Source organism: Rhincodon typus, chromosome 13 (assembly GCF_021869965.1).
Source record: "Rhincodon typus isolate 14 chromosome 13, sRhiTyp1.1, whole genome shotgun sequence".
Classification (NCBI taxonomy): domain Eukaryota; kingdom Metazoa; phylum Chordata; class Chondrichthyes; order Orectolobiformes; family Rhincodontidae; genus Rhincodon; species Rhincodon typus.
In genome coordinates, this window is record NC_063344.1 from 61,741,304 (window position 1) to 61,767,638 (window position 26,335).

At 41.4% G+C, this 26,335-nt stretch overlaps 1 protein-coding gene and 1 long non-coding RNA gene across 6 annotated transcripts in view; one reads left to right on the top strand and one right to left on the bottom strand.

Annotated features, from left to right (window-relative positions):
• LOC109929282 (coagulation factor IX-like) lies at positions 1-24,931 on the bottom strand. Of its 4 annotated transcripts, none has more exons than XM_048604315.1 (9): positions 24,909-24,931; positions 17,384-17,479; positions 13,978-14,138; positions 11,561-11,585; positions 10,272-10,385; positions 8,650-8,784; positions 6,454-6,635; positions 4,831-4,948; positions 1-1,135 (listed from the first exon to the last, which is right to left on the bottom strand). In XM_048604315.1, the coding sequence occupies exons 2-9, from the start codon at positions 17,451-17,453 to the stop codon at positions 585-587; spliced, it is 1,356 nt and encodes a 451-aa protein (XP_048460272.1). In that variant the 5' UTR covers positions 17,454-17,479; positions 24,909-24,931; the 3' UTR covers positions 1-584. The 4 variants fall into 4 exon arrangements, with proteins under 4 accessions (XP_048460272.1, XP_048460271.1, XP_048460273.1 ...); XM_048604314.1 differs by lacking the exon at positions 24,909-24,931 and adding an exon at positions 17,704-17,907; XM_048604316.1 differs by lacking the exons at positions 10,272-10,385; positions 24,909-24,931 and adding an exon at positions 17,704-17,906.
• LOC125484680 overlaps positions 1-26,335 on the top strand; it is a 52,079-nt gene that overhangs the window by 5,359 nt on the left and 20,385 nt on the right. The window contains exons 3-4 of one of the 2 annotated variants that reach the window (XR_007263501.1): positions 1,108-1,222; positions 9,824-10,039. This is a non-coding gene — a long non-coding RNA (uncharacterized LOC125484680). Of the gene's footprint in view, positions 1-1,107; positions 1,223-9,823; positions 10,040-26,335 lie in introns of those variants that run through there. The other variant, XR_007263500.1, reaches the window with a different exon arrangement.

The window sequence follows — 26,335 nt, forward strand, 5'->3', positions numbered from 1 at the left end:
CAGTTTTTGCAGAGCAGTTTATTTGTTCTGGATCTAAACTGCATGTAAGTGTTAGATTACAAATTAAAACTCTAAAGCTAATTTAAACTCTAACTTAATGCAACATAAAATCATATTCCATGATATTGCCATGCTTTCTACTGCAGAACCAGTGAAAGCTGCCTAAACTCTCTCAGTTCAATTCAGATTGTAATCTAAGGGGACCGTTGGTCAGTGGTATGTGATGGTTGATAACTTTGTTTACTGCCATGAGCTTCAGTTCTGTCCCATCAATGTGAATGGCATTTGTTTCAATGTTAAAGCGCAAAGGTGTTTTCAACAGAAACGATCCATTGAGTGAATTGAGCATTACAAGTAGTGAATGCCAAAGCAGAAATTTCTAAGCTCGAATAATATTGACTATACCACTTGCTGATAACTAACCTGTACTAAACTAACCTGTACTAATCTTCTAAATAAAGTTAAATTGTACTTTTGTGACCTGCTGAGATGATTTTCCTGTGACCGAGTGCTTTAGACATGTGTCTGCTCTTTCTGTTGTGCTGTTGTTCATGCTAATTAATGATTACTCAGAATTCAATGTCTTAGTAGCTATGTTGTGATAAAGTTTCATATATCCATGTCAAGTAACCAGGTACCCTTGTGTACATGCCATATTTTCCTACTTTGGCACAGCCCTCACCCCAGCTAATTATGCCAATCAAATACCATGTTTGTCGATATAAAACAGTATAGGGCCCTCCACTGTCGCCTCGACAGGAATCCATATTGTCAACTTTGTATCCAGCACAGAACATATTATCTGTAACTGTCAAATTGGTTGACTTTATGCAAACTTCCTGTTCAACGTATGGAACTTGGACTCGCCTCAAGAATCGGGATGACCGGCCTCTTTCATAGGTTGAGCCCCAGCCACTCACTGTCCCCACTTTCCCATCCTTCAGTAGGAGCTGGCCCAGGTTGTAGTTGGGTAGACAAATTGGAGCAATGGAAAAGCTAAAATTCACAGGCTGACTCAAGTACAAAAGAGCAATGTCATTGTCGTACAGTATTGGGTCGTACTGAGGATACACTAGAAATTTCTTCACTAAAACCTTCTGTTCCCAGATCTCCGTTTGAAGTTTGTCAAATTCACCTGGAGGAGCAAAGACAGTTTCAGAAGCTGCTTAACATCATTTAATTTGTACAATTATGGTCCAGAAAATGCTACCTAAAATATTTGGTAAGATGTGGATTCAATTTTCATTGTAAAAAAGGAAAGTAAGAAATTGAGAAAATAGCAGGGTCATTAACAGTATAGCTCATTCAAAGAATTGGTATAGGCTCAGTGGTGTCCTTTTTTGCTGTAATATTATATGTTATTATCAACAGTAGTTTTTAGAGTTTGCATTTCTACGTTTGATCAAGTAAAATCAACCCCACTTTTAATTTGTTACTGCTAAGCTTCTCTCTTCGTCATGAGTTAGTAGCTGAACCATCCAGAAATTCCTTTAATTGATCTGTTGAGTTAGCTGAAAGTGAAAAGTGTGAATATTTTTTTAAAAGGTAATTTGCATATAAAGAGCAATAACTGAGTGAAAAAGCAAAACTGTAAAAGAAACAGGGAAGTGAATATGGAAAAAGAAAGGATAGATAAGGAGCAGAGATAAGAGTGAATTAAAGAGGTATAGAAGTCGTAGGGTCATAGTGATGTACAGCATGGAAACAGACCCTTTGGTCCAACTCATTCATGTCGACCAGCTATCCTAAATTAATTTAGTCCCACTTGTTAGCATTTGGCCCCTATCCCTCTAACCCCTTCCTATTCATATACCCATCCAGATCCCTTTTAAATGTTGTAATTGTACCAGCCTCCACCACTTCTTCTGGCAGCTCATTCCATGTATGCACCATCCTTTGTGTGAAAAAGTTGCCCCTTAGGTACCTTTTAAATCTTTCCCCTCTCACTTCAAAATGTACATCCTCTAGTTTTGAATTCCCCATTCCAGGGAAAAGATCTTGTCTATTCACCCTATCCATGCCCCTCATGATATAATAAACCTCTATAAGGTCACCCCTCAGCCTCTGACACTCCAGGGAAAATAGGCCCAGCCTATTCAGCCTCTCCCTATAGCTCAAAACTTTCAGTCCAGGCAACATCCTTATAAATCTTTTCTGAACCATTTCAAGTTTAACAACATCCTTCCTATAGTAAGGAGACCAAAATTAAATGCAATGTTCTAGAAGTGACCTCACCAATGTCCTGTACACCCGCAACGTAACATCCCAACTCCTATACTCAATCCACTGACCAATAAAGGCAAGTGTGCCAAACACCTTCGCTATCCTGTCTACCAAGTGAAGGAGAGACATCCAAGAAACAAATGGAAGAATAATTCAGAGAAGTGCAAGAGACACGTATGAAGGATAGACAGGATGAGGTAAAGTGGAATGGAACGTGGAGTAGAGAGAAATGTGTTGGGGAGATAACAGAAAGGGTAAGGCAGAAGTGAAAGAAAAAAAGGAACTGCAAAAGTGACAAGAAAATTCCAGGAGGAGAGGAAGAAAAGTCGAATGAGCTGAAAGAAATGAAAAATGAATGACAGTAGGTGACAAAAGAGAAGGAAACAAGTTGAGCTGAAGGACGAAAGATATGATTGCAAGGAGTAGAGTGAAGTGAAGGAATTAAAGAGGGCACAGAAAACGCTGAAAGATGTGAAAAAGCACAATGGAAGTGAAACAGGAATGTTGAAGAGAAACAATTTAAATGATACTGAAGATTAACTCAATTTTTAAAAAACGATATATTGGGCTAAAGAGATGTCCTCTGGACCTGATGAGATGCATTCTAGGATATTAAGGAAAGTAGCAATAGAGATAATGGATGCACTGGTATTAATCTTCTGTGAATCCTTACATTCTGGAAAAGGTCCAGAGGATAGGAAAACTACCAATGGAGCACCTTTTGTTTTGAAAAAAACAGGATGGAGACAAAACACAGACAAATATACTGCAGTGAGTTTAACTTCTGCTGTTAGGCACACATAATAGGGCGTAATAGCAGAGCATTTAGAAATACATAATATGATCATGCAGAGGCAGCATGGCTTCATTAAGGGGAAGTCATGCCTGACAAATTTACTAAAATTCTCTGAGCTGAGAGCAAGGGGGATAGATAATGGGAAGCAGCAGTGGTATATAATATATTCAGATGTTCAGAAGCTATCCTAAGGCACCAAACATTATGCAATAATAAAAGAGCCCATACTTTTGGAGATTGGCTCATTAATAGAACACAAAGTTGGCATAAGGGAGGCATTTTCAGGATGGCAACCTGTAACTAATGGAATGTGACAGGGATCAGTGCTGAGGCCACAATTAGTTGCAATATATATGTATATTAATGACTTGGATGAGGAAAGTAAATGTATTATAGGCAAGTGCAAATGACACAAAAGTAGGATTGGAAGGCAAGTGGCGAGCATGATACAAAACATCTGAAGAGGAATATCAGAAATAGCAAGAACTGCAGATGCTGGAGTCCGAGATAACACCGTGTGCAGCTGGAAGAACACAGGCAGCATCAGAGAAGCAGGAAAGTTGACATTTTAAGTCGGGACCCTTCTTCAGAAATGGGGAGGGAGAAGGGAGCTCGGAAATAAATAGAGAGGAGGAGTGGGGCTGGAGAAGGTAGGTGGGATGGTGATAAGTGAGGGCAGGTGGGGAGTTTCAGGGCAGAGGAGATTACCAGAGGGTTGTAGTGGGAGAGAGATCCATTAAGGTCTTTCCAGACGGAGGAGGATAACTTCTTCAAGGTGGCATCCCTGGAAGAGGGTTCGCAGTGGGGTTATAACTCATTCGGAGACGGAAAGAACTGCAGATGCTGGAATCAGAGATAACACATGGAGCTAGAAGAACTCAGCAGGCCAGGCAGCATCAGAGGAGCAGGAAAGTTGACATTTCAGGTCAGGACCCTTCTTCAGAAGTGGTGAGGAGGAAGGCAGCACAGAGAGGAGGGGTGGGGCTAGTAGTTGGGATGGTGATTGTTGCAAGTAGGGAAGAAACTTGCCAGATGGAATGTAATTTGGGAAAAGGTGACATTATGCACTTTGTCAGGAAGAACAGAGGAGCTGAATGTTGTTATTTAAACGGAGGAAAACTACAGTAAGCTACAGAGCAGATCAATTTGGGAGTCATCATCCACGAATCACAAAATGTCAGCACCCAAGTCCAATGGGTAAAATGGAAGGCAAATAAAATTTTGGTCTTTAATTTAAGGAGAATGGGGTATAAAAGTGGAGAGGTTAAAACTAGACTAAAACTAGAACACAGCTGGAGGACTGTAAACCGTTTTGAACCACTTATCTAACGGAGATAGGTGGAATTGGAGGCATTTTAGAGAAGGTTCACTAGGCTGATACAAGGTTTGGAGGGACTGTCTTTTGGGGAGTGGTTGAATCTGTACTTACTTGAATTTTGGACAATGAGAGACAACCTTATTGAAACTTGGGGTACTTGACAGGATCGGTACAAAGAAGTTGTTTCCCCTTATGGGACAGTCTAGCAACAGGGGGCATAATTTCAGAGTAAGCAGGCACAGGTTTAAGACTGAAATGGGAAGGAATTTCTTCCCTCAGTGGGTAGGGAATCTGGGATTCTTTATCACACAGTGCTGCCAAGGCTGAGAAAGATTTTAAATCAGCAAGGGAACCAAGGGTTTTAGAGAAGAGGTAGTAAAGTGGAGTTTAAGTTATCAGATCAGCCATGATCTCTTTGAATGGCAGAGCAGACTCAGTGAACTAAATGGCCTACTTCTGTCCTTCATCTTACAGTCTTATATCTGTCTCTTACCTGCTGTAACTGAGTGTGGCAACACTGTGTCAAAACAGTGAGCTGCAGTCACAACCCAACGACTGTTAATCAAACTCCCACCGCAGAAGCCATAATCATATTTATTATTTATCAATACCTACGAGTAGGAAAAAAAGGATAATAAGCAATGTACCTCAGCATTATCAAATTACTTCTGGTTAGGGTTTTTACGGTGCAGTTAAGATTAATTGTGATACGGTAGATTCCTGAGTAGTGATTGATTGAATCTGTTGCCCAACAATGTGTTAACCAGAGACCCTAAATTTAAGATTGAAAAATAATTAAATCAGGGATTAGGGGAAAAAAAAAGATATTTCCACGGTGTTTAATGAAAAATATAGGATGCTACAAACCACTGTTAGAGGAATGGATTGCTATTACAGATAAAACACAAATCAATAATTGTTCTTAAAATGGAGGAACATTGAAGTGAGCGTAAGCAAGGGATAAGACCTATTGCAGAAAAAAAATCATCACTGAGACATAGTGGGCCTGTTCCTGTGCTGAAACAGCTACTGCTGTCTGTATCTGTTACTTTTGGTAACCGTGTATCATGTGAGAGAAAGACTTGTATTCCTGTTATATTTTTTGCACGTTGAGGCTGGTCAAAAGCACTTTACAGCCATCTTTTACGGTTGTTGTGTAATGTCATTCCAGTGGCTGCTCATGGGAAGCAGAAGCCCTGAGATCTCACAGGTATGTCATTGAATGTACATGTAGAGAATCAGCTTCCCCACCCCAATCTGCCTGGACGTTGAACGAATGCAATGAATACAGAAAGCTGCTGTGTCATGTCTTGTACACTAGAATCCGCAATTGAAACCAAAAGTTTTGCCAGTCAATCCCAGTACTTAGGTTAAGGCCTGCCCTGCCCAGAATTTCCCGTGAAATCAAGGCTTAATTTATAGGTCACTCTCCAAAAGAACAAGAAATGAGTGGGGGTACCAGATTCACCTTCCACTTCAGTTTCGTTCAGCAACACGGGAGACAATGACCTAGTGGTATTGTTGCTAGACGATTAAGCCAGAAACTCAATTAAAGATCTGGGGACCTGGTTTGAATCCTGCCATGGCCGATGTTGGAATTTTAATTCACGAATGATCTGGAATTAAGAATCTACTAACGACCATGAAACCATTATTGATTGTCGGAAAAACCCTCCGAGTTCACTAATGTCCTTCAGGGATGGAAATCTGCCATCCTCACCTGGTCTGGCCTACATGTGACTCCAGATCCACAGCAATGTGGCTGACTCTCAAAATGGCCCGGCAAGCCAAACAGTTCAAAGACAGCTAGGGATGGGTAATAAATGCTGGCCAGCCAGTGGCACCCACATCCCATGAGTGAATAAAGGAAAAAGAAAACTGTGCCAGGCCCGCCTCACTAGTTCCAACCTTTATTTCTCATGTTCGCACTTAGGAGAAATATTTGCTCACAGGAAAGTCAGTATTTTAGATTTAATAAAAACAGTGTTTCCACAAATATAACCAAACATTACACCTTCCAATTCTACCTCTATAATGTGATTCTAACGGATATGCAAATAAAACTGTTGGGACATCTGAAGCAAATGGGTTGGTACCATTTTAGATCTTATCTCACCTGCCAAGGACAGTGACCTCGTCTACAAAGATCTCCACCAACAATTCGTGTATGAACATCTTCAGTGTAATTTAACTTTGCTAAATAGTCAGAATCCGTGTCTGTTTCATTGAGAGAAAGTTCCTCGTCCAGGGAGCGAGTTTGTGTACCATACAGAGGTATCTTCCCACACGGATATGTGACTGCATTTGAAGATGGAAAACAAATAAATCAAACAGAATAACAGTGATGCAATGAGAAGTCAGTTGGTTAAGTCTTAGTTCGAGCAGAAATGGATACTTGTGGTTCATATTTAGTTATCTTCAGGTGACTAAAGATTAAAATGGTCTCACAGTTCAAGATCATGATACCTGAGTTACCAGGAAGAGCAATTCTACTGCTGTTTCAAGAATTCAATTGAAAATGGCTTAAAATGTCAACTGGACTGGGCCCATTGCCTTTAAAGGGAAATAGCTAGAGATTGCTGACAAGATCTATTTAAAGCTGACTCAAATCTCTGACTACACGTTCGCCACAAAGACTGCTGTCTCCTAATTTTGGCCTTGAGATTGTAAATTGTTTGTTATCTAACAACCAAATTGATATCATTTTATTGGACAATTGTCTAAGGCATCTCCTTAACAAATCTGCAAATAATCTCCAGCAGCACGTAAACTGTGTTAATAATAACGATCTTTAACCATGTGTAAAAAGTCCCACGATAAAATTTACGATTAAGTTCTAAGCTGAAAAGCAGAACATTTGTTTTCATTGGAACATATTGAAGTATGTATTAATAAATAACAACAAATCAATTGTGGACTGTTCATTAGATCACATCGAACTTTAAAATTGACTATGTCAGATATAAAAATTGTCAATCTGCCGCATCAAACCCAATCTGGCCCATTACGGATGCTACCCAACTCACTTAATCCCCTGCCTCTAAATACAATCATGTGAAACTCCAAATGCTTACTTAGCCTATAAAACTAAAAGGGAAATATAGATTCCAATTGACCTGTGTCTTTCTAGAATTTTCTGTCGTATTTATTTAACTTATTACCCTGTACCAGTTGACTTCCAGAAATCTATTTTTAGGGTCCCAAGAGCTGAAATGGTTCAATGTTCCACACTATCTGATCTTCTTTAGTTACTTTTATACAGCTCCTGGCCATAGCAATATTAGAACAGTGGTCATAGAGATATACAACACAAAAACAGACCCTTTGGTCCAACTCGTTCATGCCAACCAGATTTCCTAAGTAAATCTAGTCCCATTTGCCAGCATTTGGCCCATATTCCCCTAAACCCTTCGTATTTATATACTTATCCAAATGCCTTTTAAATGTTGTAATTTGTACCAGCCTCCACCACTCCCTCTGGCAGCTCATTCCATACACGCACCAGCCTCTGCATGAAAAAATTGCCCCTTAAGCCCCTTTTAAATCTTTCCCCTCTCACTTTAAACCTATACCTTCTATTTTTGGATTCCCCCACCCCAGGGAAAAGACCTTGTCTATTTACCCTATCCATGCCCCTTGTGATTTTATAAACCTCTATGAGTGTATCCAGCCTCTCCCAATAGCTCAAACTCTCCAACCTTGACAACAACATTGTAAATCTTTTCTGAACCCTTTTAAGTTTCACAACATCCTTCCTATAGCAGGGAGACCAGAATCGCACGCAGTATTCCAAAGTGGCCTAACCAATGACCTGTACAGCTGTAATATGACCTCCCAACTCCTATATTCAATGCACTGACCAATAAAGGCAAGCGTACCAAACACCTTCACTGTCCTATCTACCTGCAACTCCGCTTTCAAGGAACAATGAACCTGCATTCCAAGGTTCAACAACACTCCCCAAGACCTTATCACATTACAGCTTTGAAGATGGTGATTTGACAGCCTCCAATTATTTCTGTACAGGATCTGTTCTTTCCCTGTTTATTCCTCAAATTGTGATAACTCGCAATTAATTCTAGGAAACCTGGGCAGCTGCACATTGGCAGAAAGGGAAGTTACTTTGTAAGCAACCAAATTGTCACTTGGGGTGTTTAGGACACTTAACCAAAGTTCAAATCGCAAGCTTGATTTCTCAAAATGTAGAGTTTGTCCTTGCTCACTGAGTTTGGAAAACTCTCAGTAGAGATGCAGTTTATATCCATGATCAACATTTAGTGGTTTCTGAGTTAGTAATAGGTGGAGCCAGTACCAATTTTAACACAGCTCTGTTGGTCTTTATTTAGTCGGTAACCTTCAGCACAGCTGCATCTTGCCCTGTCTGTTGCCTTGTCAATGTTGCAGTACTGCTGACAGTAGCCATTCTTATATTGACAATCCAGATTCTCTGAATTAAAGAACACACAAACACAAGGAAAAGCCAATTGCTCAATATCAGCATTAAACACTGACTCATTAATCAGTCTAGCCCATGTGATTAAAGGGGCACTGGCAGCATTGAATTCAAGATTGAAGTAAAATTAGAGAAGTTTACAGCACAGTACGAGATGATTTGGCCCATTGTGTCTGCTTCAGTCATGCAGCCTAATCCTACTTTCTGGCTTTTGGGAAAGAGAGCAGTGAGTTTCAGTGAATGGTTCTTTCTCCGAAGGGAGGGAGGAAGGTGCCATAGGCATTGGTATTTATCGGAACAACTTTTTTGATACACGTTAATTACTTAAATATGGCAATGCTGAAAATAATTTCCAAGTTTGTAGGTGACACAAAACTCAGAAAGGTACCAAACAATGAGAAGAATATAATGGGCACGTGCATTTTTGTAGGAAGAATGTGGAGTGGAAATATGAACAATTGGGTTTTATTGTGAAGGAGACCTGACATTATATGTACAACAGTCTTTGAAGCTGGCAGGACAACCAGAGAAGGCTATCTACTTTTTTTAACAGTCTCAAGTCTTAATGATTGAGTGAGGGTTATTGAATAGATGATTACGTGGATACTTGAACAGACGAACAGGTCAGGTAGGCGAGATCTGGTTGGGTCAGGTGGGTTGTTGGGTTACCTGGAGTTGTCATGGTCAGGACGATAAATCAGATTATTAGGATGGGTCAGGGTGAGGGTCAGACCACAATGCAGTCAGGTCAGGTTAGAGGGCTTGGTTGGCTTAAGTTTGGTCAGAAAAGGTTAGTCAGATCAGATCAGGGAGTGAGGGGATGTCAGTTGTGCTCAGTTCAGTTTCACTGGCTCATCTCGAATTAACAGTGTAACATGTTTTAGGATAAGTATTCAAGTAACTCTCACAAATCTAACCCAAGTCTCTGACACCAAGTTTAGTGTTGGAGACAGAGGGTACAAGACATATCAGAATTTCTGGTGCCCACTTTGCAGACATTTACAGTGCATGTGTGAATGCTGGACTTTTGCAGGGATTGCAACACAGGTAAATCCAGATTTTACTGCCTTGGACCATCTGACGATTGGAGTCAACATTAGAAGATCAATTATTCATAGAACACAGATAATGGGGAACCTCCGAAGGGAGAATGACATCCTGAGAAGTTTATGTCACTGCAGATCACATTGGCAAAGGTGGTCCGTTTGTGTAACTCATTAACAATCAAAGGTTCCAGAGGTTGGGCTGAGAATGTAAGTAGTGTGAACGCTTATGTTGTGCTCAGACTCTACGTAGAGCAATAGGATCAAGGCAGTGTTCAATTTGACAAAGTCAGCAATGCATAGCAGCCCAAATAACCAATCATACACACGTGTGGACTCAAAAATATATGCATACATATTCAGACAGACATGCAATTGTACCAATGGTTCAGTTATCGGGAAGGTAAGCTGCTGGACATTATCAGACGAACCACAAACCTATTTCACAATTCTGTCCTTTCCACAGTGGAGGGCAGAGGCAGACATAATTGTAGCTCGAGACCCGACACAAACCACCATTTAAGCATGGTGTCGATTTGCAAGGGTTCAGATCTGAGAGAAAGGCACAGAGCAAACAGTCAGTGAAACACACGAAGATCCGCTGTGCAACATGTAAGAGAATGGTCAGCTCCTGAGTGATCTGTATAATGGACAATAGCTTGGGCTGCACTAAAGGAATATCCTGTGGTTTGATTAGCATTCAGTAACTTCCTCCTAAAAACCTGCCAAAACTTTGAGTTTATCTGTGTTGAATTTTAACTTGCATTTTAGGGTGCAAGAATTATCTTTAATTTAGCCAATGCAATAGCTTTCTTGTTTTCTATATTCAAGGTGATTTATCCACAACTTGGCCGATGGTGGGGTTGGGGAGGGAGGCATTCTTCCGTGATGTGCAACATTGTTTGTGTCTGTCTGCAAGTGTATAAGGGATTTGCTGAGGCCCCAGCAATGACAATTGTCCAGAACTAATTTAGCAATTACCAATTTTTCAGTGATCATTCAAAGTCCACCATTCGCCAGACAGGCTTTCTTGCAAGAAACTTGTTAGTGACTTTGTGTGTTTCCCACTCCTCAGGCCAAAGGGTAGCAAGGTTGCCACGTATGGAGTGTTAACATGGAAGTTGGGAGAGGTGAGTTTAACAAGTTATCATGGAGGGATAAGTGAGGTGCTTCATGAATCCAAGGTCATCAATGTACCTTTCCATTGCAAATCTTTGCATTCAGTGTGACATATTGGATAGAGAAGGTACTAAGTGTCTGAGGCAAACCAAGTGACTAAAACAAAATACTGCAGATGATGGAAATCTGAAATAACAAAAAACAAAGTGTAGGAGAAACTCAGCATGTCTGGCAGCATTGGTGAAGAGAGAAACCAAGTTAATATTTTGAGTCCAAGGTGACACTTCTTCAGGACCCTGGAAACAAAGTGAGTTGTTTAAAGTATTAATTGTTTCATTAACTTGGGGCCAACATATTCATTTTCAAACATTGTGAATTCTTGCTTAGTTGCTCCACATGGATACATAGCAGTATTTATCCTAGATAGAAGGTTTGATTGACAACCGTTATTGGCTGCACATAGTACACTGGGTTGGCTGCAGCCCTCTTTGATGGACTGCTCGTTGGTCAGAGACGTCATATGTTGAGCAATGGGATATTTTCTAAATGAATACTTCAGCGCAGTAACAAAATTAGATTTCAGTACAAGTGACAAAAGTAGCACTTACTCTTGTATGAAAACCAGAACTCCATCTGTTGAAAGAAAATAAGTTTATTGAAATTCCTGCAAGCTACTCATGGAACTCGTTAACCTGTCATAATATCGATGTCTGCCAGACCTATGAACTATGTTCCGAATGCCAAAGTTCCCAGATACATGGTAAACGAAGGTCAGCGGCCTGTTTCCAGTTCACTGATTTCAGTAATTCTTGGGTTTCAAATTTACTGGTTGAACCTTCTATCAACAGCAAATTGCTATGCATTGCAACTCAACTAGTCTTCTTGGAGCTAATCACCACTTCAATCCTCTCCACAAGTCCACAGAAAAACTCAATATCCTAAGTTGAACTGGAAAGAGTTAAACCACATGTGTCCATGCAAGGCAGGGAGGTCATGGGGGAAAAGCACATGGTGCACAGGGAGTTGATTCTTACACAGAATTGAAAACAAACTAATCAACTGCACTTGATATAGGTGTGGTATTGAGATTTGATACACTGGGTTGGGAGCAGACTTTGGACTGGAAGTGGGAATGAGACAGGGAGAAGGCACTGTCAACGGAACTTGGATGCAGGAGCAGAAATGGAGATGTAAATCATACCCTGCGCTGGGCATTGGGTGCAAAATTTTAACCTTGCAGTGGAATATATACAAACACAAATCAAACACATCGATGAATGTTGAGGCACAAATATACACAAGTACGCAAGTCAATCAGACAGAAAACATGTACTCATGCATCGATCTATATTCCCATAAATCAAAGCTTGCAGACATTACAATTCAAAATATTGAATATATGCTAGACACAGGTACTGGCTCCATCCCCGCCTCTTCGACCTGTTTGTTTCCTCTCCACCTATCCTCTCCTCTATCCCTCTTCTATCCGCCTCCCACTCTCTCCCTATTTATTTCAAAACCCCCTTCCCCTCCCCCTTTTCTGATGAAGGGTCTAGGCCCGAAACGTCAGCCTCTCTGCTCCTATGATGCTGCTTGGCCTGCTGTGTTCATCCAGCCCTGCACCTTGTTGTCTACAAAAAGAAAGACCTGGATTTATATTTGGGGGGAGGTGACGGCCTAGCGGTATTATTGCTGGACTGTTAATGCAGAGACCCAAGTAATATTCTGGGGACCTGAGTTGGAATTAAGAGTTTAATGATGACCATGAATCCATTGTCGATGATCAAAAAACCAATCTGGTTCACTTATGTCATTTAGGGAACGAAACTGCCATCCTTACCTAGTCTGGCCTAGAAAATATGGTTGACTCTTAACTGCCCTCTGGGCAAATTAGGGATGGGCAATAAATGCTGCCTAGCCAGTGATGCCCTCAACCCATGAATGAATAAACAGTAAATTGTACCTTTAATGACTCCGGAATGGTACAAAGTGCTTTATAGTCAGAAGAGTACTTTTGAAATGTACCCAATGTTGTGGGAAATTAGCAGCCAACTTGCACATGAGATGCCACAAGCAGCAATATGATAATGATCTGATGCTTTATTTTTCTGACATTGTTTTAGCAATAGCTATTGGTCAGGGATAACTCCCTGCTTGCTGTGGGAACTTTAATATCCACCTGACAGTGAAGATGGATCTTCAGTTAAACATTGTATCCAAAAGACAGTACCTCCAATAATGATGTACTCCCTCAGTACTGCACTTGAATATCACATTAAAAAACACCCCAAAAGAACTGCTGGAAATCAGAAACAAAAACAGAAACTGCTGAAAAATCTCAGCAGGTCCAGCAGCATCATTGGAGAGAAATTAGAGTTAACGTTTTGGGTCCAGTGACCCTTCTTCAGAACTGATGGTAGCTAGGAAAATGTTGGTTTCATGTCGAAAATAGAGCGGGAGGAGGGGACAAGGAATAAACAATAGGTGGAGAAAGAGCCCAAATGGAGAGAAAAACAGTTAGGCAGACAATGGAGTGGATAATGGTCAGCCTAGGAGAATGAATGGCTGTTAATGGAGGCTATTAGTGACCAACAATGGGTAGTGTGTAACAGCAGACCACGTGATGACAAGGCTTAGTGTGTAGGTGTTGGGGTAAAGACATGGGAGAAGGTGCCTCAAGCTCTAAAATTGTTGAACTTGATATTGAGCCCAGAGTTCTATACAGAGTTCCCAAGTGGAAATCAAGCTGCTTTCAAGTTCTAGATGGGAATTAAAACTCCAACCTTCTGATTCAGAGACATGTTATCAACTGAGCCACAGCTGATAACTACATTCAAGTACTGATTATATATCCCCAAACACATGATATATGTAATATATAATTGATAAATACACACACAGCCATATATACAAACTCAAACTAGCACATGTTCACACAGGCTTAGATGAGCACCATTGCAAAATACACAGGCATTTACACACATCCACACATTGACGTACAGTTATCAGGTGAAAAATATCTTACGGTTCTCTCTCGAGATTTGTAAATTTCTTCTGCTTCCTCAAATGAGCAGGATTCCTCATAGCATTCTCGCTCCAGAGAACCTGGCTTAATCTCTTCCCAGAACCAGTTCGCTCGCTTCTGAACTCTCAGCACTCTGTTTGCTTCATCCTTCCGGTAAAATGCTGTGAAAATGGGAAGGCAGTAGTCGGATTATGGAATTAGGGAAAAGACTATGGTTGCCAACTCAGACTGCTTTAGTTCTAATCAACAATTTAACAATTAATTTAATTAACTATTTAATTTTGCTGTGTGATTCAGCTTGTCCTCTCATCACAGTGCCCAAAGTAGCCTCAGACTCTGAACTTGGGGTATAACTAAATCAAAAAGGGTGGAGGATATATTGTTAATGAGCCGATAACAACAGCAATGATATGAGGCATGAAATTTTGTAAGCCTACAGTTTCACAAGGTTTCTCTCTCAGATTTCCTCATTCTTCCTGAAATGTTCAGTGATGCACCCACCCAACTGCCTCCAGACTTGCAACCATCTGTGTTAGTCTGTGGCTTCCTGACCTTACCCAGTTATTGTGCTCCAGGTAAGCTATGACTGAAGGAATGAGGTTCAGTAGGTGTCAGGGTCAGTTGTTAAAAGCAGGAGTTCTGTGGACATTTTCTCAAGGTGAGGAGATGGAGGCTGGAGGAGCTAGAGGAGATCATGTTCTTTGGACAGGTACAAAACGCACACACCCTTTCCAGGTCGTGACGTGCCTTATTTTAGTAGTTTGAGTTGTTAAAATAGTGCTGCGAAAGCCCTGGAGTGATGTGCACTAAGACTGAGGGTTGGATGTCAGAAGCCTATAAACCTCCAGGCCTAAAGTATAAAGAGACAAAAGAAAAAGCCCTTTCATTTTTAAACCTGTTTTCAAGTTCTGCCTCTGTCCATCTTGATGGTGCACATCCCCACCACTGGGTTCAGGAGGCAGCTGTGTGCTAGCATATCCCTGAGTGGTGCACAACGGACAGTGAAAGTGAAGATGAGAAATGTTTCCACCATCACCTTTGTATGAATACATCAGGCCTTCCCCTTTGCGTCCCTGCACTGCAGCAATTCAGTAAACTGACTCACCACCATCTTTTTGAGGGGAAATCGAGATGGGAAATGGGTTGAATAAATTAGGTGGAGGTTGAGGTAGTAGTATTGTCACTGGACAAATATTCAAGAGACCCAGTCTAATGTTCTGGGCACATGGGATTGAATGCTACCATGGCAGATTATAACCTTCAATTCAATTAATAACTTTGGCATTAAAAGTGGTGACCATTGTCAGTTCTTGTAAAAAACCCTCCAATTCACAACGTCCTTTAGGGAAGGAAATTCTGTAATCCTCACCAGATCCAGCCTGCATGTGACTTCAGATCCACAACAATATAGTTGACTCTTAAATGCCCTCTGAAAAGCCTAGCAAGCCACACAGTTGTAGCTAACCATTACAGTCTCATAAAAGGAATAGAACCATCAACCAACTTGCATTGATCTAAGCACTACAAATGAAAATAGCAAACACATTCCAGTCGACTCCGCAAAATTGTCCTTACTAACAACTCGGGGTAGTGCCAAAATTGAGAGCTATCTCACAGATGAGTTGACAACAGCCTAACACAATCATACAATCACCACCTCTTGTTATGTCCTGCCCCAACAGCAGGGCAGATCCAGCAGAAGTGGTGGCACAGCGGTATATAGTCAGGAGGGAATTGCCCTGGAAGTCCTCAACATCGACTCCAAACCCCATGAGGTCTCATGACATCACGTCAAATGTGGACAAGAAAGTCTCTGCTGATTATTACATAGCACCAACAATAGCACAACCCCGAGCTGATGCATCAGTGCTTCTTCATGTTGAACTCTATTAAGTGGGTACGCTGAGGTTAGGATGGGTATAGAATGCAGTCTGTATGAGGAACTTCCATGTCCATCCCCAAGAGTGGCTCAGCCCCACCGCTACTAACTGAGCTGGTCAAGTCCTGAAGGACATTGCTGCTAGATTGGCCCTGCAGCACATGGTGAGGAAACAAACAGAAGGGAGAAGTACTAGACCTTGTTCGCTTTAATCTTCCTGTAACAGTCTATCCATGATGAAAGTGGTAACAGTGACCATTCCAACTCCTAGGATACAATAGCAGTATGTGTCCAAACACAGTAAGACCCGGATAATATTCAGACTTGAGCTGATGAGTAGCAAGTAACATTTACGTGACACTAGTGTCAGGCAATGATGATCTTGAATAAAAGAGAAACCATCGCTCCTTGACATTCAATGGCATTACTATAGTTTAATCCTCCACCATCAATATCCAAGGGTTACCATTGTTCAGAAACTGAACTGGACTAGCTAAGTAAATACGGTGGCTGAGAGAGCAGGTCAGAGGCTAGGAATACTGCAACGAGTAACGTACCTCCTAACTTCCCAAAGCATGTCCAACATCTACAAGGCACAAGTAAAGAGTGTAATGGAATACTCCTGCCTGAATGAGTGCAACTTCAACAACATTCAATCCATCATAAACCTTCAATATTCACATCCTCCACAAACAATGAACAGTTGAAGCAGTGTGTGCTATCTACAAGATCATTTCAACAACCAAGGTACCTTAGACTGTACCTTCCAAAACTGAAATTTCTAGCACCCAGAAGGACAAGTGCAGGACAAGTCTTACTATCACTTGCAAGTTCCCCACCAAGTCAGACCTTCCTAATTTTGAACTAAATCACCTTCCTTCACAGTCACTGGGTCAAAATCCTGGAATTCCCAACCTACAGCACATGGACTGCAGTGGTTCAAAATAACACCTCACCACTACCTTCCCAAGGGCAACTAGAAATGGACAATAAATTCTAGCCTAATCAATGATACACACATCTCATGAATGAACAAAGAAATTGCAGATGTTGCCCACATCCAATTTAAGCTATAAAAAAAGTCCCAGCTATAACCCTTGAAAGTAGCCTTGCAGTAGTGAAATTTGATTTTCAAGGAGGCACATAATGTGGAAAATTTAAGGAAAAATTGGATCGATGGTTTAGATGGCTGGTGTTTGAGAGGAAATTCTCTTGGGACAAGCTGCTTGGACGTCTGAATCTCTTTTGTCCTTTTTATTTTAATTGAGACAGTCTATTGAATATTCTAGTGCTTTTGTAGTGTATATTCCCAAGTATCTATTCAAGGAACCTTACCTGGCAGAGGAACGTGACAAATGTTTTATAGCCAAAACAAAAGCATCAAGTCAATGTTGAGATAATATTGAGATATTATCTACTTGCCTGACAAAAGCATATTCTTCATGGAGTAATACTATCACTTCTATTTCTGAACACATTCCATGAATAGATAACTCAAACCCAGGTCACTGTAACCTCAACAATTACCTGAGCTCTTTACATCGCGTGTACAGCTCACCAGCATCAGCAACGCCCAGCACCAATGGTATCCCCACATCTTCAGGGACTGATTGTAAACTTAGTCTACCACGAAAAGAAAATGTATGATCAGAGACCAGAGCCATTCCATTTCATTGACTTTGCTTTCCACAGCCCCCACAGTTTAGCACTTGGAAATTATCTGTTTAATAGAAAAACATAGAAAATGGGAGCAGGAGTAGGCCATTCAGCCCATCACACCTGCTTTGCCATTATGCAAGATCATGGTTGATCTTCTATCTCAACACCATAACCTTTGACATTTTTACCTTCTAGAAATCTAGTTCTTTTTAAAATATATTCCATGACTTTGCTCCATATTCTTCAGTGTGAGAGAATTCCACAGGTCCGCCATGCTCCGAGTGAAGACATTTCTTCTCATCTCAGTTTGAATGGTCAACTGCATACCTGAGACATTGTTCTGGACATTTCTGGAGAGGGGTAAGATTCCTGTCCAGCCCTGTCATAGTTTTATAGATATCAATAAGATCTCCTCCCTCTTAAAATCTAATGAATATAAGCCCAGTCAACCCAATCTCTCCTCATTTGACAATCTGCCATCCTGGAAATCTGCTCTGCTCTGCAATGTACCTGAAATGGAGTTATTGAACTTTATCAGTTTAAATTACTGAAATAATGTGTCTCAGCCTTCTCTGTTTAAAATCTTTGGGTAACAGTGTCAAGTCACAATATGTAACAGTATGTAAAGTCACATAGTGGAGGTGTCATGTCTGTTGAACACTCAAAAGTTACAGTGACTTGCATTTATTTCTGTTACATTATGTTGCACAGCAAATGTGCAATATAGAGATAGTGAGAACTGCCGATGCTGGAGTCAGAGATAACACAGCGTGGAGCTGGAGGAACATAGTGGGCCAGGCAGCATCAGAGGAGCAAGAAAATTGATGTTTTGGTTTGGGACCCTTCTTCAGAAATGGGGAGGGAGAAGGGACCTCTGAAATAAATAGAGAAAGGGTAGGGCTGGGAAAGGTAGATGGGATGGTGATAGGTGAGTGCAGGTAGGGAGTGGTGGGGATTGGTCAGTGAGGTAGGAGGGATGGATAGGTGGGAGAGAAGATGGACAGGTGTGTCAGGTCAAGGAGGTAGGGATGAAAGGGAGGGTTGGTCATGGGATGAGGCCGGGGGTGGGGAGATTTTAAAACTGGTAAAGCCCACATTGATAATGCAGCGTGGAGCTGGAGGAACACAGCAGGCCAGGCAGCATCAGAGGAGCAGGAAAGCTGATGTTTCGGGTCGGGACCCTTCTTCAGAAAAAAAAAGTCCACATTGAGACCATTGGGTTGTTGGCTCCCGAGGCGGAATATGAAGTGCTGCCCCTTCAGTTTCTGGGTGGTGTCATTGTGACACAGGAGGAGGCCCAGGATGGACACGTCACCCAGGGAGTGGGAGGGAGAATTGAAGTGGTTCGTGACTGGAAGGTGTTGTCGTTTGTCACGAACAGAGCATAGGTGCTCTACAAAGCGCTCCGAGACTCTGCTTGGTCTCACCGATGTAGAGGAGGCCACATTGGGAGCAGTGGATGCAGTAGACCACATTGGTGGATGTGCAGGTGAACTTACTGATTGTATCATGGCATGTGACCTAATGGTGTCAAGCTCTCAGTCTCCCTTTTATGGAGCTTTGTCTTCTTGCAGCATTACACACTGAGGGCAGAGTGCTATAGTACATCTGAATGAGCCCAGACCCACTAGTTCCTATGATTATAGTGTATATAGATAGATACGAAGAGCTTCATTAAAAGTTCATTGACTAGTTAATTGCTACAGGCTTCATCACTTGTACATAATATAACTAGAGGAGCTAACAAAAAATACCACAGTTGCACATAGTTGCAGATCATCAGCTATCACACCTTACCATCATATCAATTACTGCCCTGACACAGATGACTGAACATGACTCTGTAAGAATCTGTCACAGTGAGACCAATCTCACAGATGAAATGTTAATGAGGTTCACCAAGATGAATGGGTCTTGCAATTCTTTAGTAATGTGCTTCAAACACATACCTGCAAGACATGCATTGAAAGGCACTCCCCTCCCTTACCCCTACTACCAACTTCATACACAAGAGATATTTTATTATTGGTAGACTCCCCTTTGTTTTCTCTCTAACACTGGTATAAAACAATCAGAATTCATGAATGATACATCTTTCAGCTTCCCAGTGAATCTTCTACAAATGGTAGGCAAAGCCATTGAAGACTTCCCCATTGCCCACTTGCAGTGCTGCTTTTTTGAGTACCCTACAATCAGAAAGTGCAGTAGGTCAAGCCTCAGGAAGCAATCAATTTAACATCAATGGCTTTAAGTTTGTAGAACAAGGAACTCCACAGTAACACAGAGCACGTGCAAGCTGGTAGAACGAACCAGCTCTCAAGTTCATGAGGTAATAAAGGAACTCAAGGGCATTTAGAGATGGACTATAAATGCTGGTCTTGCCAGCAAAGTCTAATCCTTACGAATGAATAGGAATTGGCCCTGCACATACTTGGGATGGGTCCCACAGTGGTCTCAACTGGAGAGAGACATTATGTGGTGTACCTTCTTCTCTATTGTTGCAACATCTCTTCATTTTCTATATTGCAGGCATGAGAAATTCTGAAGGTATGCTCACATGCCCATTCATTGTTCTTCTGGTTTTCACAGTATGGAGAATATTCTAATTTCAAAATACCCAAACAAAATCTTAAATCGTGAGCAAACATTCAACATGGGGAAAAGAAATAACTGCTCCTAAACCCAGCTCAGAATGAGTAGGTCTTGAAAATCTACACTTGATGTCCAATGGATTACACTTAGCTCCAAGGGGCAAAGGATTGGTGCTGTGTCTGGAGTGCAAGGTATGAAAATCCAAAGACACATTTCTCAGTTCCCAACATCCAATGAGCATTTGAATGAAGCTCCCACTATGAATCAGCTGGAGGATATGATGGCACAGTTGTAATGTCACTGTACTTGTAATCCAGAGCTCCAAGTTAATGTGCTTGTCACGGGATTCAAATCCCACTTTAGCCAATGGTGAAATTTGAATTCAATAAAAATCTGGAATAGAGAGCGACCCTAATGCTTCATCTGTGGGATCATTCTTGCAAACCGCCTCAGGATCCCCTTCAACGAAAGGACATCCTTCCTTAGATACAGGGCCCAAATCTGCTCACAATACTCCAAATGCAGTCTGATTAGACTGTCAGTAGTACACCTCTGCTCGGTATTCTAGCCCTTTTGACAAAAGTGCTAAAATTCCATTTGTCTTCCTAACCACGAACTGAATCTGCATGTTAATCTGTAGAGTATCCTGAACTAGGATTCTTAAATCCCTTTGTATTTCAGATTTCCAAAGCCTTTCCCCATTTGGAAAATAGTCGACACCTTTTTTTCTTCCTGCCAAATCACATAACCTAACACTTTCCCACATTGTATTCCATCTCCCACTTCTTTGCCCATTCTCCTAGCCTGCTCAAGGCCTTCTGCAGCCTTCCTGCTTCCTCAACACTACCTGTCCCTCTATCTATCTTTGTGTCATAACATAACATAACTTCCATAACAGATCCATGAGAAAACGCAGGATGAGTCAAAGTTAGATGGAGAGACACTGCAGATTGTTGAGGTATAGTAGAATCTGAGTGTCCTTGTAAATAAATCACACCATCTATGTAAAAGATAGCATGCAGGTACAACAAGTGATTAGGAAGGTAGACTGGTGTTTATTGCAAGGGAGTGGAGTACAAAAACAGGGAAGAGTTGCTATAACTAAAAACCACACCTAACTTTTTACGTTATGTAAAAACCAAATATTGTAGGTGCTGGAAATTCACAATGAACACAGAGAACAGAAGCAACTCAGCAGGTCTGGAAAGATCCATGCGGAGAGTAACAGATTTAACATTTTGAGTCTGTTGTGACTTCTTCAGACCTAAAATGCTTTGCAGGCTATGGATTCTTGATATTTTTGACAGAGGCAGAAGAGGAGAAAGTGTAGAGGTCCAGCATAAAAGACAAAGGGGTTGTTACTTGTGGTGAGAGACAAAGAAATGTAAACTGGATAAGTTAAGGTGTGAAAGGGGAGCAAATGGATCATCTCTATGAAAAGCAAAGTAAACAAAACATAGACAAGACAAGGCTGGGATTGGGGTGGGGAAGTACGAAGAGAATGTAAGAAAGAAGAAGAACAGACACAATGCAGTCATGCCTTAAAGTTATTGAGACCTTGAGGCTGTAAAGTGCGTAAGTAGATGATGAAATGGTGTTGTTCCTTCAGCTTGTGTTGTGCTTTGTTGGAACATTGCAGTAGACCCACAATAGAAAGGTTACTGTGAAAACAAGGTGATCAATAGAAATGACAAGCAACTGGAGGCCGCCATCATCCCTTCGGACAGAGTGGAGATGTTCTTACAAAGCAGTCACCCAGTCTGCGTTTGGTCTCATCAGTGTAAAGGAGACCAAATTGTGAGCAGTGAAGACAGTAAACTAGACAGAAAGAAGTACAAGCAAAACACGGATTCATTTGGAAGGTGTGTGTGAGGCCTTGGACAGTGAGGAGAGAGGAGGTGAAGGGGAAAATGTTATATTTAGAATCCCTACAGTGTGGAAACAGGCCATTTGACTGAACAAGTCCACACTGCCCCTCTGAAGAGCATCCAATCCAGACCCATTCCCCATGTTTAACCCACCTAACCTAAACATCCTTGGACACTATGGGGAATTTAGCATGGCCAATTCCCCTAAACTCTCCATCTTTGGGCTGTGGGAGGAAACCACAGCACCTGGAGGAAACCCGCACAGACACAGGGAGAATGTGCAAACTCCACACAGTTACCTGAGGGTAGAACCAAACCTGGGTCCCTGGCGCTGTGAGGCAGCAGTGCTAATCACTGAGCCACCATGCCACCCCATGTGATTACCATGGATTACATGGGAAGATGCCATGGGGAAGGGAGAAAGCATTAGGAGTGATAGAGGAGTGGACCAGGATATTATGGGCTGTTATTGCAGATAATTCTGGTCTCCTTAATGAAGGACAGATGAATTAGCATTGAAGGCAATTAGGTGTGAAGGCTCAATAGCCTGAATCCTGGGATGGATTGGATGAGGAAAGATTAAACAGTTGGCGGCAGTACTTATTCCAGTTTAGAGGGATGAGCGATGATCTTTTTGAAACACAAAAGATTCTGAGTGAGCTTGACAGGATAGATGATGAGAGGAAATTTCTTCTTGTGGGGGAATCTAGAACGAGGGGGTTTCCGAATAAGGGATCTTGCATTTAAGATGGAGATTAGGTTGAATTTCTTTTCTAAGACAGTCATTAGTCTAGCCTAGAAAGTGTGGAAGCAAGATCATTGAATATAATGAATGCTGTGTTCAGTGGATTATTGACCTATAATGGAGTGAAGGATGATGGGGTTTGACAGGAAAGTGGGTAAGCCATGATCTTATCAGATGGCACAGCAGATTTGATGGGCTGAATGGCAGACTCTTGCACCTGTTTCTTATGTTCTTTGATCTTGATGGCACAAACCTATGCAGCCAGAAACACTGCCCCTGCCCGTTCCCCCGAATCACCAACTCATGGGAATGGAACTTCAGACCTGTAACATTTTATCACATAAAACATAAACTTTAACATTTCTAGTTGAACAGCTCACATTGGCACTGGCACAATTGCCCTGTAGTCTCTTTACCTACATGTCAGCCTTGCCTAAGTGGCAGTGCTACCACTTAAACATCTGAAAGCCATGCGGATAAGATGCACGACACAACACAGAATTAGGCTCACAAACAAAAACTGAAATTGCTGGAACAGCTCAGCAGGTCTGGCAACGTCCGTGGAGTGAAATCACAGTTAACATTTTGGGTCCAGTGACCCTTCCTCAGAACTGATGGTAGCGAAGAAAATGTTGGTTTATATACAGAAGATTGGGTGGGGTGGAGGCGTAAGGAATAAACGATAGGTGGGATAGAGCCCAAAGAGAGAGAAGAACAGTTGAACAGACAAAGGAGTGGATAATGATCAGGCTGGGAGGGTGAATAGCTATTAATGGGGACGATTAGTGGCTAACAATGGGTTGTGTGTAATAGTGGACTATGTGATAACAAGACCTGGTGTGTAGGGGCTTGGGATAAAGACTTGGCAGAGCTCAAGCACTAAATTTGTTGAACTCAACAGAATTAGGCTGTTGATTAAGGAATTTGTATGGTCCGTTAGCTCTGTTGGCTGGACAGTTAGTTTGCAATGCAGAGTAATGCCAACAGAGTGGGTTCAATTCCCCTGCCAGCTGAGGCAGTTTCCTCCTCTACCTTTGACCTTCAGGTTAAACCACCACCTGTTGTTGTTCTGAAACAAGACAGCACCCCTATGTCCTGGCAAGGCTACAATGACTTTAGTTTTAAGGAATTGGTCAGGTTTTTGGTAAGAGCTCCCCGATGTCTCTTTGAAATACTGTCATGGAATCTTTTACATCCACTTTGGGGGGGCAGCCACAGCCTTGGTTTAAGGTCTTTTTTGAAAGACAGCACTTCTGTCAACCATGGCAACAAAAGTTGTTGGCTTGAATCCACTACCTTCTGAATAAGAGGCAAGAGCACTGTTAACCAAGGCGGTGCTGACATGAACATCTCAGGGTATAAAGATGTGAAAGATGCAATATAACTGCAAGTTCTTCCTTTCCTGCAATTTTTTTAAATCATTTTCTACATATCACTTCCGCAGACATCAATTAAGATTTCTGACTGAAAGAGTCAGCATTTCTCATCAAGTCATACTTAACCTTAAAGCTATTATAATTATATTAAGTGTTTTAAGAGAACCGTAGAACCCAACTTCAAATAGGCTCACAATATTGCCACTTATAAGCTCACAGAGATGACAAAGTTTCCTACAGGCCACTTATAGCAGAATGAAAACTTGTGATTGACACAGTTTCAGACTATTTTAGGCACCTTTTTTTTTTAAAGTTTAAATGGTGGGGAAAGTGATTTGATAGAGTTGTCAATTCAGGAATGCAAGCAAAAGGGATTAACACACACTGTTGGAATGGCAGGATCAATAGAATTGCCTCGAATCATACTAAAACTAAAATCTCAATTACACTGCCCACACACTGTCACAATAAAAATAGTTCAAACTCTCAAAATAGGTAAAGCATGGATTCAAATTGTTTGTGACTAGTTCTTTAATGTCGAGATTTCCTCTTAATAACAGGAACCCTGGGTGAGCTTCCCAATTTATGCTGCAAGAGACAATTATTGGATAAAACTCCAAAAGCGGAAGAACACTCAGAAGAGTGCAGCTCTCTTCTGTTCAAGTGATTTTTATTTGCTTAAATATTTGTAATTGAAATAATCGAATCTACTGTGTTTTGTGAAACAGTGAAATCTGATTCCAATTAGGATCATTTGATAAATTAGTCTAGTTTAATCTTTTATTCAATCATTAGGAAAGTTTTGTACTTACCTTGTCCTCTCTGTCTGCTAAACTCTAATTCATTCAAACAAAACACAAGTTGATAACTAACTTATTTTAAATATTGACTCTGTGGATCAATATTTTGAGATTCCTGCTTTTTCCCCCCGAAATGACTAGAACAGTTGAGAAAGCCTCATTGAAACATAACTGGCTCACACAGGTTGCTCAATATGTCCCAGGTTTAATTCCTGGTCTCCGGTTTGATTTAGCTGATAAGGCCCATGGATCAAGGTGCTGCAATTTGCCTCCCTACTCAAGTTTCCTCTTCCGAATCATGCTCCGAGATCAGGATAAGTCTCAGAAGTGGTCTTTCCACCATGCTCCTTCCTCCACCCCTAATCTTTCAGTCTATTGCTGACACATCTATTGAAGGGACAGAAATGTCTATAGTCAGAGTGATACAGCCGTCATCCCTTGCACATCAACTTTGTATATTTATAAATTGCAATGAGAACAAGAAAACCAGTGAAATTGGTTAAGGTTAACTAGCTGAAACGTTTGAGTTCTGAGGAAGGGTCACTGGACCCGAAACGTTAACTCTGTTTTCTCCTTCACAGATGATGCCAGACCTGCTGAGCTTTTCCAGCAACTTCTGTTTTTGTTCCTGATTTATAGCATCCGCAGTTCTTTCGGTTTATATGGATAGACAGGGCTTGTTTTCTTTGGATCAGAGACGACCGAGGCTGGAAATGATTGAGATGTATAACGTTAGGAAGAAAATAGCTATGGTGGACACGTGGAACTTATCCTCTTGATGGATGGATCAATGACCAGGATTTAAGGTAAGGGGCAGAAAGTTCAGATGTGATGCGAGAACAAGGTTTGTCACTCAGGGATGGAGGGAATCTGGAACTCACTGCCTGTAAGGGTGGTAGAGGCAGAAACCTCAATGTTTAAGAAATATTTAGATGCGACTTTGACTTCTAAGCATGGGTAGGCTACAGGACAAGTGATGGAAAATGGGACTAGAATAGTTAAGTGCTTCTTTTTGAGTAGTGCATACTTGATGGGCTGAAGGATTGTTTTCCTTGCTGTAGACCTGTATGACTCTATGTGATAGCGTAATACAGCACAGAAGCAGACCCTTCGGCCCAATTTGTCCATACCAGTATGGTTTCCTAAACTAGTCCCATTTGCCAGCATTTGGCCTGTTTCCTATCCATGTATGTGTCCAAATTTATTTTGAATGTTGTAATTGTACCTGGCTCGACCACTTCCTTTGGCGGCTTGTTCCATATACATGCCATCCTCTGTGTGAAACTTGCCCCTCAGATCCTTATCAAATCTTTCTCCTCTCACCTTACACTTATGCCCTCCAGCTTTGGACTCCCCTAGCCTTGTGTAAAGACCTTGGCTGTTCACCTTATCTATGCCCATCATGATTTTATAAACCTCTATATGATCACCTCTTGGCC